A 17,471-nucleotide genomic window follows, 5' to 3' on the forward strand; every position below is an offset into this window, starting at 1 on the left:
AATTTTATACGTACAAAAAGGCAGTGATTTGACATTTGTCATCAAGATTCTGTTAAGACCTATTCTTATTTCAAACACCATGAAAAATTTTCTATCTAATATACCAGTTTAAAGGGTGCACTCTAGTAACAGTAAAGAAAACAGCCTTACGTTTCTTTGTTTCGCCAGTATTCATCCTGCTCTTTGAGATGTCTCCTTCTCTGTCTGGCTGTGGATGAAGATGTTCCCATTTCAGATTCCTCTGAACTTTGACTTCCACTGCCATGAGCATCAAAGAGGTGCTGTTCTACTGCGGATCGGATAGTCCTTTCAAGAAGGCTGCAAACACAACACAGCACTTCCTGAGCAACCCGATACACCAGCAGTTTGCCATTTGAAGTGATATCAGTGACATCAATGTATTCCACCTCAATCCTTTTTAGCTTCCTTCCCAAATTACACTTTCAATGAACAATCTGCACCTCAATCAAAGCCGAAATTAGTTCAAAATATGCATCTACCCACAGTGACATGTATCATATGTATGCACTTACACACAAACATGCAAACATCTAGTCAACTGATCATGCATACATAAGCAGACATGTACTAACTTACACACGCATGTTCATGCACCCACATATGCATGAGTGTACACACTCATCTACATGTACACCCCCACCCACCTCCCTCTGAAGAATTTATTGATAATGAATGACTGCAAAGCGAGTGACCAAATCTATCTTCACTTTAAGGATGGAAAGCTCCACAATAACAGCTACAGATAAAGCCAAGGGACAAACACACAATCCAATGATGGGCACTTTGAGGATCAACAACAAGAGGGATAGTCAGGAATAGTAGTAAAGGCTGTGCGACCTTTCACCTCCAGCTTGCCTCCTGTCATGTTCTCATTGAGTCAGGGGTGGGGAGTATTTCCTGCTTGGCTGGGGAGGGGAATGTGGGGGATGGTAGAAGGGCTGTGCTGCACTGAACACTGGGGCAGCATGGGACAGCTGTTACTCTGTGTCCCTCCAGGCAGCAGATGGGCTGTGGTTGTGTCTCAGCTCTCTCCCAGTTTCCAGTCCGACAGAGTAACTGAGCCTAGTGAGCACAGCCTCAGAAGAGTTAACAAAATGTGCAGACGTGGCAGTTGAGAGATAGCTTCTCAGCCGTTAAGACTGAGGGTCTGATAAACTTAACCATGTCAACAGTGCGCATGATAACCATCTCTAGTTACAAAACCAATACAGGAGCTTAGTTCAGGAATATGGCCTTGCACTGTTTATCTGAGCAACATTGCATGAAAGTGCAGAGCTTGACAATGAAACATTATTAGCTGATATTATGAATGCTGTTATGATCAGCATGAAGTGCCTCTCTGATATTGCCTTTCCTAATGCCAACAGTATCCTGCTTATTGCCAGTATGGGGTTGGACTGAACCTATAATACAGCATTCATTTCGGGAGGGCTAGAAGACAACAGCAGAGATGTATTGCTGAGTTTGTATAAGGGTCCAGTCAGATAGTTGGAGTACTGTGAGCTGTTTTGGGCTCTGTATCTAAGGAAGGATGTGCTGGCCTTGGAGGGGGTCCAGAGGGGGCTCACAAGGATGATCCTGTGAATGAAGGGCTGGTCACACAAGAAGCAGTTGAGGACTGTGGGTCTGCACTCAATGGAGTTTAAAAGAATGAAGGGAATCTGATTGAAACGTACAGAATCCTGAAAGGTCTGGACAGAGAGTGGACATGGAGAAGATGTTTCCAATAGGAGGAGAGACTAGGACCCACAGACCTCAGAGTGAAGGGATGACCCTTTAGAACTGAGATGAGGAGGAATTCATTCAGCCAGAGGGTGGGGACACTGTGGAAGTCATTACCACAGAGAGCTGTGGAGGCCAAATCATTCAGTGTATTTAAGACCGAGATAGATAGGTTCCTGGTTGATAAGGGGTTCAAGGGTTATGGGGAGAAGACAGGAGAATGGGTGTGAGAAACATATCGGCCATAATTGAATGATGGAGCATACTCAATGGACCGAATGGCCTAATTCTGCTCCTATATTGAAGGTCTTATATTGCCCAACTTGGGAAAGCCCTGGGATTGAACTTGGGACTGCTGTGGCTCACATACTCAACTAATGACCGAACCAGTTCAACATGGAGCAGTGAAACGTTTGTTTGGTTACACTTGAGAACGGTTTTCTCATTTACTGAGCTGCAAGAAGGCAGAGGGATTTCGGGTGGGGGATGAGCTGGTTTTGAACCAATGTGCATTTTTCATGAACGGGAGGGCGAGGGGGGTGGGGGGGGGGGTGGGGAAGAGGTTCTCAACCTTTGATTGTACCTGCTGTTTCCATGCCCCAGCAGGACAGACAAACTCAGATGTACAACCTCGCCCACAGTCAAAAAGAAAACTCAGGTGCTGTCCATCATCACAGAAGTTGTGCAGGTGGCAGTAATGTCACTGCATTAGTAATCTAGAGGGCCCATGTTAATGCTCTGGGGATATGGGCTTGAATTGCATCACTGCCAGATGGTGAAATGTATATTCTGGAATTAAAATAACCTAGTCTAATGTTAATCACATAACAACTTTCTCAAAATCCCATCTGGTTCACTGATGCCCTTTGGGGATGGAAATCTGCCATCTTTATCACCTACATGTGATGAGTAGCAATGTAATTGACTCCTAAAGGCCGTCTGAAATTGCGGAAAGCGTTAAACAGCTCAAGAGGCAATTAGGGAGGACCGAAAAACGCTGATCTTACGTCCCACGTAAAAATAGAAATAAAGGACCATTCAGCCTATCGAAGACCTTTACTGGCTCTTCAAAAGAGGGAGTCAGTTAGACTCACTTCCTCTCGCTTCCAACAGCCCTTTCTCATCAACACCACTGTTTCTTCATTCAAGTGCATATCCAGTTGGAAAACAAACCCTCTCCTTTTGAAAGAAACAAGAAAAAGTGCTCTTACTTCCCGGCTGCTGATATCCTGTTGACTGTAGGCATGTGGGCACTGTAATGGTAAACAGATACACAGGTTAGATCATTAAAACACCAGGAAAATGTGATCAACAGTGAACATAAGAGGGTGTCAGAGCTAACACCACGGTGATGATTCAAGAGGGGAAAGGTCATGTAGCCCCTGGCTGAACTTTCCAAGACAAACGGGGGGATGGGTGGGGAAATGATTTACCCATTACCTATAAATAAAATAAGCTGCAGTGAGGTCTAAGTTCAATGGACTATTGGATGAACCATCTGTCCAATTCACTGGCACTGTCCACCACTCAGAACGGAGGTCATTGATAAGACAGAAGATGAAGCCTTATGGTAATCCATTCCTTTCTTTGTTGTTGCCTCAGGGGACAGGTGCCATTGTAAAGTAACTGGGCCACTAGGAAAGTAAAGGGGACAAAAAAAAACTATTACCAGCACAAACTGTGCTCTGGGGGGCAGCTCTGCTCGAGTTGTGACAGAACACAGCAAGTGTGGAGCCGTTTGATTTATCCTTCTGGGTCTGGCTAGAGAAGACGGAGGTTATCAAGGGGAACACACAACAATCTTCAGCTGCAGCAACATTTTGTCTTGGAAATTGGAAAAGTGTGCAGTTAAGCAGAATGAACCCCAGGACAGCACTGAGAATGACTCGATTACCGAACATGCATTCATGAAAGGACTGAATTTTAAAAAGGCACTCAAGTGCCTTTGGCGCTGTCAATATTTAACCAAGTTAACACCAGTCACTGAACACATGCTCTTCAGAAACAAGTGGTTTAAAAGGAAAAAGCACTCGTTAAAAGTTCTTCTGGTCTGTGGTATGGCTGATAATCCAAGTGATGCAACTTAATCTTTTGCCTTCAAAATGCGACCACCAAAAAAAAAACAATCATGATAGTCAGTGAATGCAGCAGTTTAATTATTTCTTAACGGCTCCTGTTTTGTTTAACTGACACACACACCGTTTAACCAGAGAGTGGTTAGATTGTGGAACTTGCCACCACAGGCTGTAGCTGAGGAGAATATACTAGGAGTATAAAAGAGGAAGTTAGATAAGCACGAGAAACAGAATAAGGAATAGAAGGATATGTTGAAAGGGTGTGAGCTGAACTGAGGAGGCCAGTGTGGAAGTCCACACGTACATATAGAGTTTTTTTTAAGATTAGATTAGATTCCCTACAGTGTGTAAACAGGCCCTTCAGCCCAACCAGTCCACACCGACCCTCCGAAGAGTAACCCACCCAGACTCATTTCCCTCTGACTAATGCACCTAACACTATGGGCAACTTAACATCCACCTGACCTGCACATCTTTGGACTGTGGGAGGAAACCGGAGCACCCGGAGGAAACCCACACAGTCACTAGGAGAATGTGCAAACTCCACACAGACAGTCACCTGAGGCTGGGATCGAACCCGGGTCCCTGTGAGGCTGCAGTGCTAACTGCTGAGCCACCGTGCCGCCAAAGAAAACTGCTGGAGTGAGAACAGTGAATACTCCCTCCCGGGGTGGTTTCAAACCACCAACCTCTCGATTGACAGCCAAACACCCTGACCAATTGTGTCCTGACCTTGACCTTTTTGGTGGAATGCATTTTCCAGCACAGAAACAGATCAACGTAGTCGGACAATGTGCATTGATATATTGTCTGTATCATCAACAAAGCACATTGGATAGCCACTGCTGTGATGTAGGGAACAGGGCAGTTAAATAGAACACAGCAAGATCTCATAAATAGCACAGATCTGAATAGCAGGTTAATTTATTTCTGTGTTGTCGGTTGGAATTTGATGGACAAGGGGGGGGGGGGATAAATCTTTGCAAGGGGGCAGGAAGAAGATCTCTGTCCTTCTCACAGAATCTCACAGACAGATGGAAATTGGTGGGAATGGGACGACTCCTCTGCAGTTCAGCCATGATGGAATTGTGTGTGTGTGCAAATGTGTATGTGCATAGAGTCATATAGCACAGAAAAGGACCCTTCGTCCATGCCCAAAGAGAAGCTAGCACCTTTCTCCCAGGAGGTTGAGGCATGGATAAGTGGAATTGGAAAAGTATTTTCCCCAGGGTAGGGGAATTCAAAACAACTGCGCATAGGTTTCAGGTGAGAGGGGAAAAATTTAAAAGGAACCTGAGGGGCAACTTTTCCATGCAGAGGGTGGTGAGTGTATGGAATGAGCTGCCAGAGAACGTGGTGGAGGCTGATGCAATTATAACATTTAAAAGACATTTGGACAAGTGACCTTGCTCCTAAACGGTCTGAGGAAGGACTCGGGCAGACAGATTTAGTGCTTGCTGACCCTGTGCAAATTAAGATGTTCTTCCACTGACCCTGTGTACCTGGCAGCGTCAACAACAGAGGGTGCTGATGAGCTGGAGTACCAGTGTAATTGACAGGATCATAACTCACTCTCCCAGGATACATGGCAGGCAACTGTTAAAGTCCTGGCGTTGCCAAATACTCGCTGACTCTAATTTGGTGCAGAAAGAGGACACCAACAACTGCTAACACCAACAACTGCTAACACAGTGTTGGATCAGTTCTGGCTCATTGTTACTTCTCTTTGCGGGAGCCTGCTGTGCATAAACTGATTGCTGCATTGTCTACTGTACAATATGGACTTGTTTTCAAAAGGTATTTTGTTGGCTGCAAAATGCTTTTAGACGTCCAGTGGGTGTGTAAAACATTCCACAAATGCTCTTTTTTTTCCCTTTTATAAATTCATAAGTCAAACTGTACAGAAAAGACCCTTTGGCCCGTCAAGTCTGCGTTGACCTACCTACACTAATCCCACTTTCCAGCAGTAGACCCAAAGCCCTGAATGTTACGACATTTCAAGTGATCATCCTAATATGCTTCTAAAAGGTATGAGGTTCCCAGGCTCTATTGCCCTTCCAGACAGTGCATCCACGTCTTGCCAGCGCAAGCCTGGACACTGAATGATGCTGAACCTGGTGCAATCAACAGCCCATCTCCCCCATCAGTCCCCATAATGGAGGGAAAGCCACTGATGAAGCAGCCAAAGGGCCATGACACCAACTTTGGGCCCCCCTACCCCCCGCAGTGACGTCCTGTGCCCAAGGTGACTGACCTTCAACAACCATCTCCCTTTGCGCCAGGTCTGACCCCAGTCAGCGCAGAGCTCTCTGCACCCTCTTGATTCCCACCAACTCCAGCAACCCTGGAGAAGGTTTGTAGCTCAGGTTGAGGTTCTGGATGTAAAATACACTTACATCCAGAACACTGGGACTCCCAGGCGCCACTCTTCTAGGTCGATGTTTTCCAGGGAAGGGTCAACAGCTGACCTCCCATCTCCAGCTACCTCATCCTCCACTCTTGCTGCCATTGGTTGTCCGATCAGCCTATCCTGCCCTCCCATCATTCAGAAACCAGAAAATACTTCCTTGTCATTGCTTGGTACATTTTCTTCATTGCCAATAAGCGCTGATCTTCACTGACACAAGGGTTGAATGTAACAATGTTGTTTGGTCAAATGTCTTCATCAGGTGGAGTGCTGCAACTTGTGAATGTGAAAGGAGAGAGAGTTACACCTGACTGAATGTGACAAAACAATGACTGTGCCGGTTGTGCTCAACAACAATCTAAGCAAGGTGGAGGTAACCAGACTGTAACAATTTTTTCCATTAAATGTTAAACTAATAAGGTCTGGGAAAATGCGGCAATTTTAAAACAGCCTGCAAGATTCTTTGCAAATTGGCATCTCTGGTGACTGTTAAATAGCACGATCTCTGCACAGATACTCCAGTGCGACATTGTCTCAGAATGAATCACGTATATTTTCACTGAAACCAAACAGGATTCAGTAAGTTTAGGGAGGGGGGGAAATTGGAAAGTGACTGGAATGGAGCAAATCATTCCCTATGCCTTGCTGCCACTTCTGATATGGGTACCCTAACTGGCAAGGCTGCTCAATACAACCTAGAATATGAACAAGGAACAACATTAGACCACTTGACCCTTCAAGCCTAATCCACCATTCAATAAGATCATGTGTGGTTTGATTTTATTCTCAACTGCATGTTGCTGCACAAAAAATGAAAGAACTGCAGATGCTGTTAATCAGAAACAAAAACAAAAATTGCTGGAAAAACTCAGCAAGTCTGACAGCCACACAGTAAAGTCCCCTCAGGACCTTAGACCTTTCAATTAACGAACTCCTGATTCTTCTAAATTCCAGAGGATACAGATCTAGCCTTTCATCATGAGGTAATCTGCTCATTCCAGGCAATAGCCCAGTAAACGTTCTCTGATCAGCTCCAATGTATTAACATCTTTCTGCAGGTATGGTGAGCTGTACTGTACACAGTACTCCAGATGAGGTCTCACCAGTGCCCTGATAGCTTCTGTGTGGGCGGAGTAGTCCAGCCCAGCCTTGTACCTTGTATAGTCTACTTTGTTTTTATGTGAACAAGGAACTTGACTCTATCAAGCTTAGACGACTTTCTGCATCACCGTTACAACTGACCTTTACCTTTCTACCGAGGGGGCATATTGCACATCGGATAAGGACCTAGCTGTCTGGAGGCCTGCTCATCAATGGTGGTTCAAGAAGAATAGACTTTGCTGTGAGTGCCCTTAACAATTACCACTGACTGCATTTCCAAAAGCTGTTCACAGGCTGTGCAACACTGTGATGTCACAGAACCTCTACAGTGTTGTAACAGCTCATTTGGCCCATCAAGTCCATACTGACCCTCTGAAGAGCATCTCACCCAGACCCACATCACCATATCCCTGTATTTCCCATGGCTAATCCATCTAGAGTACATCATTCATAGTCTGACACGATGGGCAATTTACCATGGCCAATCCACCTAACCCACACATCTTTGGACAGGAAACCCACACAGAAAAGGGAAGAAGATGCAAATTCCACATGGAAAGTCACCCATGGCTGGAATTGAACCCCAGGTCCATGGTGCTGTGAGGCAGCACTGCTAACCACTGAGTGATCCTGAGGGGTGAATTGGGCAAGGTGAAAACAAGTCACATTGTCACACTCTGTGGTTAAAATGAGAACCTATGTTCAGGCAAACATGGTGTCTGCAATATAATGCCTCCTCTTTCCAAAATGCCAGAGCACATAAAGGGGACACCAACCTTGCCAGCTGAAATAGCAGCATTTGTGCCAAGAATCTTCAAAGAAATTTAATTTCAGATTCAAAGGGACCACTGGCCTAAATGGACCTGATACTAGTCCCAAATAACAACCTGGATTTACAGATATTTGTAATCAAATTGTTCAGAGATGGTATTACATACCACTGGAGCAGGTGGGACTTGAAGCCAGACTTCCTTATACCAGAGGAAGGAACAATACCACTCCACCAGAACAGCACCGGCCTGCATTCGTCTAGCGTAACAAAACATTTTGATACTCTTCACAAGGGCATAATCATTGCAAAATGGAGACTGAGCACAAGTAGATGTTAGGGACAGCTAAAAGCTTACCTGAAGAGATAGTTTTAAAGGAATATTTTATAAAGGAGTTGAGGGGGATGAGGTAAGTTCCAGAGCTTGACATTTGAAGACCCACTCACCAATGGTAAAGTTCATCAAGGTATAAAGAGATTTTCAACTAGAGGTTGAAGCACGAGTTGATCTAGACCACCTAGGGAGGTATTGGGGCCAGATGCTGGTGAGTGGGAAAAGGCTGAAATTTGTGGTACATCAACTGCTGCCCAAGCCTGACAACAAATGGCCTTCCACCAATTTGGATCCCACTGAAATATATGATGCCCAGTATTCTAAGCCTGTCAAGCGAAGGCTGGCTCTCCCATACTGGCTCAATCTCACCGGTCTTTGTTCTGCAACATTGCCACAGGACCTATTCCTGCTCACCTCAACTGGTACTGTCTTCACCTCACGGTGGAAAGCACCATAATGGCAGGGCCTCAAGCCTGTGGGATGATGTGATCTGACATTCCTCAAACTCCCCCTCACAATCAATACTTGGGATCAATGTCTTTGCAGGTGATTGGCTGTGCTATAGGAAGATGCCAGGTTAGAGACTGGCAAACTGGAGCTGTCCTCAGTTCTACTCATCAGAAATGGTTAACTCTACTTTTGGACTTCAGGAAGCTTCTCACATTAACGTAGTACCTCACTTTATAGGGGAGTCGACGGCTCTGTGGTATTATCACTGGACTATTAATCCAGAGACCCAGGTAATGATACGGGGATCTGGGTTTAAATCCCACCAGGGAAGATGGTGGCATTTTAAATTCAATACAAATCTGGAATTAAGAGTCTAAGGATGACCATTATCAATTGGTGGGGAAAAACTCATCTGGTTCACTAATGTCCTTTAGGGATCTGTCTTCCTTATCTGGTCTGGCCTACATGTGACTCCAGACCCACAGCAATGTGGTTGACTGATAACTGCCCTCTGAGCAATTAAGGATAGCCAATAAATACTGGCCTAGTCAGTGACGTCCTTAGTCAATGAATGCATTTCTAAAAAAAAACTGAATGGAGAGATTGTTTCTGCATCCAGTTTTATGTAACAGTTTGCAATGAATAAGGAGAGACAGTACGGTAAATACTCAATGACCATGACCAGCAAGCAATAAGACAGGTGTTTGTGGGGAGTGGAAAAGTACTGTGACTGGCAACAAGTGACCCTGGGACTAGGTCAAACCTATTTTGTTGACTTACTGTCATCCAAATAATTTCCATGGCATGTTTACACACAACATTTTTAGTTAATTTGCAAATATTTTCAGAGCCATGAAAAGAGGGAAAAGGAAAGCAGTTTAGTTTACTAGCAGGACTGGTCAGACTCAGGCAGGTGCAAAGAAATGGTTGACTATCACAAGATGTATGATCAGAAGTAGGCCATTCAGCCCATGGAGTCTCTTCCACCACTCAAGAGATCATGGCTAATCTGATAATCCTCAACTCCACTTTCCTGCTTTATCCCCAGACCCCGATTAAGAAATCCTTCTATCTCAGCCATGAATATACTTAGTGACCCAATAGCCAACCACAGTAAAGAATTCCAAAAATTTATTGCCCTCAGAGAGATTAAATTCCTCCCTCGTTACTGGGATTATGCCCTCTGGTCCTAGACTCTCCCATAAGGTGATGGAACTTCCCTGCACTGACTGTCAATATCTCCAAGAATTGTATCTGCTTCGATATGGTCTCCTCCCGCTTCTAAACTCCACCTCAAAGCACTGATGCCTTCGAGCTCCAAACTATCACAACATGGTGGAAATTCATGGATAATGGAGTGGTGGTGGTGAACCCATGATGTTGCTGCATTAGTAATCCATAAACTCCAGGCCAATGTGTTGGGTTGTGAGTTCAAATCCCACTGTAGCAGATTATGAAATGTGAAGTTGCTAAAATCTGCAATCAAAAAGCCAGGCTAATGGTGGCATGTAACTCCTGTGAGTTGCTGAAAAAGCCCATCTAATTCACGAACACCTTTTAGGGAAGGAAATCCGTTATTCCCACTGGTCTGGCTGACATGTGACTCCAAAACAACAGTAATACGCTGACTCTTCCTTGATACTGGACAAGTAGAGATGGGCAATAAATGCTCACCAAACATTTGCATCCCATGAGCAAATTAAATAAAAATTGTAGCAAGCTCCCGATGTGACACAGATCAAGTCAACACGACATATGGTCAAGCTTCCAAGATGCAGTGGTCAATGGCCAAGGCCCTCTGTTTGTCACCACGGTTACCTATGAATCTGAGTGTACTACTGGGTGGCCTGCCCACCTCTGGCCCCCTGCTGGAATTTTACTCCTTGCCTTCACCACGACTGCTGACTTCCACCTCACCAATACTGCACATCTCTTTGGTTGCTCAAACCCACACTCAAACCGTTAGGTCCAGAAATTATTATTCCAAAGCTCGGCTGGCCATCTCCCTGACCCTGATCAGATCCTCTCACCCACACTGACTCCCAGTCCAGCAGCACCAAGAGTTTTTAGTTCTCATCGATTTCTTCCAAATTCCGTAATGAGCCTCTTATTACACACCTCTGTATCCTCTTCCCGCACTGACATCCCTGCATTCGCCTGATCTGGCCTCATTGACATCCCTGATTTCTGTCAATCCACCATCATGCTCCTGTCTTCCGTTGACTTGGCCCTAAATTCAGCAATTCCCACATTAAATCTCTTCGCCTCTTCTCAAAGTTTCGAGGTTCGCCTTCAAACTTGCTCTCACTACACTAAGCTAATGGTAACTGGTATGAACTTGCTGCCGGCAGAGTGTTTTACCTGATGTTACTTCCTGTAAGATAATAAATGGGGCATGCATACTGCAGCATTAGAATCTAACAGACATTTATGACAACCAACAATTATGTACAAGCATTATATTGCTCAGACATCTGTCAGCTAATATTGAGCCATTAGGTTATTAGAAGAACCAAATTGAGGAGCATGCTTTCAGTAGAACGCCATCCTTCAGGTGATCTGAGGTAAAATGGACATTAAGATCATTATATCCTCAGATGACATGCTATGATGCAATGATGATACTACAAGCAATCTCTTAAGAGACACTACATAACACAAACTTGTCCTTAAATCTCTTTCTGTAACTCAGTGTCAAGATATTTGGCTGATGAACACTCCTGTGAAGTGACTTATGACATCTTATCTACATGCTATATAAATGCAAGTTATTACTCTTACAGATGTATTTAACCTCCTTGAGGTGTAGGCCACCTCACAGCTTGCCGAGTTACGTGGAAGCCTAAAAACCACTGCTCAAGTTCTGACAGTTATCAGATAAATGCTTGTTCCTCAGCAATCTTCCATTTTAACAATCAGTGAAAGAGTTGAGACTCCAAAACTCTACTTAGCCGATGGATGAGCAGATTTAAAAACCACTTGTTAAATATTTCACAAAGTAAGTTCCACTCAATGAAACTCAGGTGAAACAATAGCAGAGAACTTACCTTAAATAAAACGGTGACATTGGCCGATCAGCATCTTGCGAGCTGAAATACAAAATAAAACTCGTTTAAGGTAAGCAGCCACTGTGAACTTGTTCAAAGTTAGGGTTAGTGCATGATTTGGAGAGGAACTTGTACATGACGGTGTAGCCATGCGTCTGCTGTCGTTGACTGTGAGACAGAGATGGCGTGTTTGGAAGGTGCTGTTTCAAGAAACTTGGGTGTTTTACTCCGTGTAACTTGTAGATGGTACAGGGCCTGGGTCAGAGGGATACTGAGGCTTGGAGCTCCAGGTCTCTGCAGTATTTATATTAAGGAGAGGCCACTGAGCTTGGGCTGGGGTGAGGGGAGGTAATTTGGCTGGGATTGTCAGGGTGGGAAGGGAGGCATTGTTCTTGGGTTGGCACTGGGGGGGGGAAACAGAACAGCCCCAGGTCTTCAGATCTCTGTCCCTGATTCGGAAGGGTACACATTACTGCCATTGTGTACCAGTCAGTGGTGAAGGGGATGAGTGATGAAAGCAAAATTGTCATACAGTTTGATAATCTTTTTATCAACCAGACATCTTGGTTATAATTGTCATCATTTAAATCTATTTTGATCTCAGCAGAAAATGATAAATAAATCAGTTGAATGTTAACCTACTGGCTTTGCCTTTGAATGTCACTGGATTAATTTCTATCAGATTTCTGGTCTGGTACATCACCAGGATATCAAGAGGTGGCTCAGTTACCAAACACACACAAAACCTTTCTGCTGATTCAGTGATGGTTAGCAACTCTCAGACTGCCGACAAAGGGTTCAAAAATTGTAACAAGTTTTTAAAAAGATGTCAAACTCCAATTTCATTTGGCTTGATAAAACGTTCTGCCATGATGTTTGACAGTTTAATTACTTTGCAGCATTTTGAAAGTGCACCACATTTGTATAAGTCTCAATTCTAACAAAGGACTCAAAACATTAACTCTGCTTCTCTCTCTCTCTCTCTCTCTCCCTCCACAGATGTGAACAGAGCTTCTGAGTTTATCCAGCACTTTCTCTTTTTAATTCAGATCTCCAGTGTCTGCAGCATTTTACTTTTATTCTAATGTTGTGCAATGTTATCAACTTCCTTTGGCTGGCTTTGCTTGTTCAGGAACTGCAATCCTGGATGACGAAGAATCTCTGTATTATAAACTGGACCATGTTGGCTTCAGACACTGACCAACAGTTGCTTTAAATGCATGTTTACTGTCTGCATTTTAATCAAAGCACAGCTTTTTTCGAACACCTTAGGATTTCATAATAGGAGCGTTACAGCAAGAGGAAGTGAAACAGGCTTTATTTTAATATTCGAGAAGGGCCAGCCTTATTGTACACTCCTCAGTGGGACAGAGCAGTACACAAACAAGGTGAATTATGGATCTAACGGGGTTTTGAATTCTGTTGGGTGACATGACTATCTTAAGCAAGTGGCATCACACAGCAGCAAAAATACTAACTTTATCTAAACATTTTAAGGCTGCACGTAGTCTACCGGGATACCGATTAATTTTAAGGCTATGGTTATTTCCACAACTGCAGGGGTGGCCACAGTCAGAACTCAAACTCAATGCCAGAGATGGTAGGGGTGTGTGGTCATAGCACTATACCCTTATTTCATTTGGCTGCTTTGAAGCCTCTGAAATGAATCACAGATTCAGAGGAGTGCCCTGAAAGAGCCCTCGGTGCCTCCCTACTGCCTCCTTGTGGGGCCCACTCCATCAGCAAAGTGTTGAATGGGCAAGAGAGAGAGGAGGGTGATGAGATGATCGGTGATGAAAACAGCGAGGGGGTGAGACCAAACATTACGCAGGGGGGGTGACCAGGTAGCGATGGGGTTGACCCACTCGGACAGTGAAGTGAGGTGGTGACCAGATGGTGAGGGGGTTGATCACTGGGAAGATGAGGGGATGGATCGCAGGGACAATGAGGGGGGTGTGACCAGACGGTGAAGGGGTGGATCACTGGGACAGTGTGGGAGCAGACCAATAGGTCAATGTCGGGGTGATCAGCAAAACAGTGAGGTAAAGTTTTAAGGAGTTGAATAAATACTCCTCTATCACGTTGTGTCAGCCTTGGCCTGGTCTGTAGCTGCCTGCTGCTGAGTCAGGATGTCATAGGGTCAAACAAACATTCCTGAGATTGGATTACTGATTTGATCTGATTTATTCATTGGCACGTATATTTTGTTACAAAACACAATGAAAATCATTGTATAGTGCTGTCACTCTACTGCACCATCTTAAAACACAAAAAAAACCAAACCAGAAATATATTAAAGCAGAAAAATAAAGGGAGTTGTATTTGAAGACCTCTTGTACAGAAGAGGAACTTCATCATTACATAAGTTTTTTTTGTAACTAAAAATGGCACCAGATTGTGGCGGTAAAACACTTTTCACCGCACCTTTCGAGTTATTAGGGCAGCACAGTGGTTCAGTGGTTAGCACTTCTCCCTCACAGCACCAGGGACCAGTGTCTGATTCCAGACTCGGGTGACTGTCTGTATGGAGTTTGCACATTCTCCTCATTTCTGTGCAGGTTTCCTCCGGGTGCTCTGGTTTTGTCCCACAATCCAAAGATGTGCAGGTTAGGTGGTTGGCTATGGGCAATTGCCCATAGTGTCTGTGGATGTACAGGCTAGGTCATGGGAAATACAGGGTTACAGGGATGGGGTGGGCAGATTTGCAGAGGATCAGTGTGGATCTGATGGGTTGAATGGCCATCAGATGGGTTGAATGGCTCCCGCATTGTTGGGCTTCTATGATCATTTTGCCTGCATTTTGGTACCATTGGTGGTGTAAATTTCAAAACGACTTCACCAATGGATGTACAGAAAACCAGCACCAAGCCAGAATGAGGATGCATTAAGGACAATGTGTTGGCACTGGTTCAGTTGGTAACACCTCAATCTCTGAGGCAGAAATTTCTGGGTTCATTTCCATTTCAGAGATTTATGTCACAAATAAAGTTGACTGCTCCAAGGCAGAACTATCCAAGATACTTTCTCTCAAATGAGATATTAATCGGAGGCTGTATCTGCCCTGAATGATGAATGTAAAAAATTCAAATGGAACTATTTCAAAGAGGAGTTCTGGATGTAGGTTTGCTCGCTGAACTGGAAGGTTCATTTCCAGACGTTTCGTCACCCTATTTGGTGACATCTTCAGTGGGTCTCTGGGCGAAGCACTGTTGATAATTCCTGCTTTCTATTTCTATTTATATAGAGACCCATTGAAGAGGTCACCTCGTAGGGTGATGAAACGTCTGGAAATGAACCTTCCAGCTCAGCGAGCAAACCTACATCCAGAACCTCAACCTGAACTACAAATCTTCTCAAAACCCGCTAAGCAGGGAAGTTCTCTCCAGTATCCTAACCACAATGTATTCCTTAATCGAGTGAATCCTTAGAAGAGTATAAAGGAAGTAGGAGTATACTTAAGAGGGAAATCAGTAGGGCAAAAAGGGGATATGAGATAGCTTTGGCAAATAGAATTAAGGAGAATCCAAAGAGGTTTTACAAATACCTAAAGGATAAAAAGGGTAACTAGAGAGAGAATAGGGCCCCTCAAAGATCAGCAAGTCGGCCTTTGTGTGGAGCCACAGAAAATGGGGGAGATACTAAATGAGTATTTTGCATCAGTATTTACTGTGGAAAAGGATATGGAAGATATAGACTGTAGGGAAATATATGGCAACATCTTGCAAAACGTCCATACTGCAGAGGAGGAAGTGCTGGATGTCTTGAAATGGGTAAAGGTGGATAAATCCCCAGGATCTGATCAGGTGTACCCGAGAACTCTGTGGCGTGGGAAATCATGTCTCACAAAATTGATTGAGTTTTTTGAGGAGATAACCAAGAGGATTGATGAGAGCAGAGTGGTAGCTGTGATCTATAAGGACTTCAGTAAGGTGTTCGACAAGGTTCCCTATGGGAGACTGATTAGCAAGGTTAGATCTCACGGAATACAGGGAGAACTAGCCATTTGGATACAGAACTGGCTCAAAAGTAGAAGACAGAGAGTGGTGGTGGAGTGTTGTTTTTCAGACTGGAGGCCTGTGACCAGTGGAGTGCCACAAGGATCGGATGATTTTGATGCGAGCATAAGAGATACAGTAACGCAAGTTTGCAGATAACACCAAAATTGGAGGTGTGGGTTACCTCAGATTACAACAGGATCTTGACCAGATGGGCCAATGGGCTGAGAAGTGGCAGGTGGAGTTTAATTCAGATAAATGCGAGATGCTGCATTTTGGGAAAGCAAATCTTAGCAGGACTTATACACTTAATGGTAAGATCCAAGGGAGTGTTGCTGAACAAAGAGACCTTGGAGTGCAGGTTCATAGCTCCTTGAAAGTGGAGTTGCAGGTAGATAGGATAGTGAAGAAGGCGTTTGGTATGCTTTCCTTTATTGGTCAGAGTAATGAGTACAGGAGTTGGGAGTTCATGTTGCGGCTGTACAGAACATTGGTTAGGCCACTGTTGGAATATTGCGTGCAATTCTGGTCTCCTTCCTATTGGAAAGAGGTTGTGAAACTTGAAGAGATTCAGAAAAGATTTACAAGGATGTTGCCAGGGTTGGAGGATTTGAGCTATAGGAAGAGGTTGAACATGAACATGCTGGGGCTGTTTTCCCTGCAGTGTCAGAGACTGAGGGGTGACCTTATAGAGGTTCACAAAATTTGAGGGGCATCATAGGGTAAATAGGCAAATTCTTTTCCCTGGGGTCTGGGAGTCCAGAACTAGAGGGCATAGGTTTAGGGTGAGAGGGGAAAGATATAAAAAGAAACCTACGGGGCAACGTTTTCTACACAGAGCATGGTACATGTATGGAATGAGCTGCCAGAGAAAGTGGTGGAGGCTGGTGCCATTGCAACATTTAAGAGGCATTTGGATGGGTATACGAATAGGAAGGGTTTGGAGGGATATGGGCCGGGTGCTGGCAGGTGGGACTAGATTGGGTTGAGATATCTGGTCGGCATGGACGGGTTGGACCGAAGGATCTGTTTCCATGCTGTACATCTCTCTGACTCTAATCAATACATAAAAAATTGACTATCTTTCGGATTGCTTTACTACTTTTAGAAGCTTGTTGTGTATACATTGGATGCCAGGTTTCATACATTACAATCATGATTATGTTCCACATAAGTGGTTCATTGGCAGTAATATGCTTTGGGATACTCAGGTTTGTAAAAGGTTTTACAGAAATGCAAATGTGTCTTTATTTTATAATTTTACAGCAGCTCAGTAAAGTACACATCATTCAATATCACCATGTTATAACTTCCAAATGAGATTTTTACACTTTAGTACTGGGGATCTCTTTCACCGTTAGTTATGAAAACACATCAAATATCCCCCAAATAAGATCATTTGTCATGTCTATTATTATATAGAACTTAATCCTGTGGTTTAGATTAGATTAGATTACATTACATTACAGTGTGGAAACAGGCCCTTCGGCCCAACCAGTCCACACCGACCCGCCGAAGCGCAACCCACCCATACCCTTACATTTACCCCT

The 17,471-nt window shown here is 44.2% G+C and overlaps 1 protein-coding gene across 4 annotated transcripts in view; it reads right to left on the reverse strand.

The window, feature by feature from the left end:
• LOC122539484 (protein FAM13A-like) overlaps positions 1-17,471 on the reverse strand; it is a 220,360-nt gene that overhangs the window by 47,024 nt on the left and 155,865 nt on the right. For all 4 annotated transcript variants that reach the window (XM_043674376.1, XM_043674377.1, XM_043674375.1 and 1 more), the window contains 3 exons: positions 11,927-11,968; positions 2,955-2,996; positions 151-318 (listed from right to left, as the gene is read on the reverse strand). In XM_043674376.1, coding sequence (XP_043530311.1) covers positions 151-318; positions 2,955-2,996; positions 11,927-11,968 — 252 coding nt within the window. The remainder of the gene's footprint in view (positions 1-150; positions 319-2,954; positions 2,997-11,926; positions 11,969-17,471) is intronic.

The sequence above is a fragment of the Chiloscyllium plagiosum genome, chromosome 32 (genome assembly GCF_004010195.1).
Source record: "Chiloscyllium plagiosum isolate BGI_BamShark_2017 chromosome 32, ASM401019v2, whole genome shotgun sequence".
Classification (NCBI taxonomy): domain Eukaryota; kingdom Metazoa; phylum Chordata; class Chondrichthyes; order Orectolobiformes; family Hemiscylliidae; genus Chiloscyllium; species Chiloscyllium plagiosum.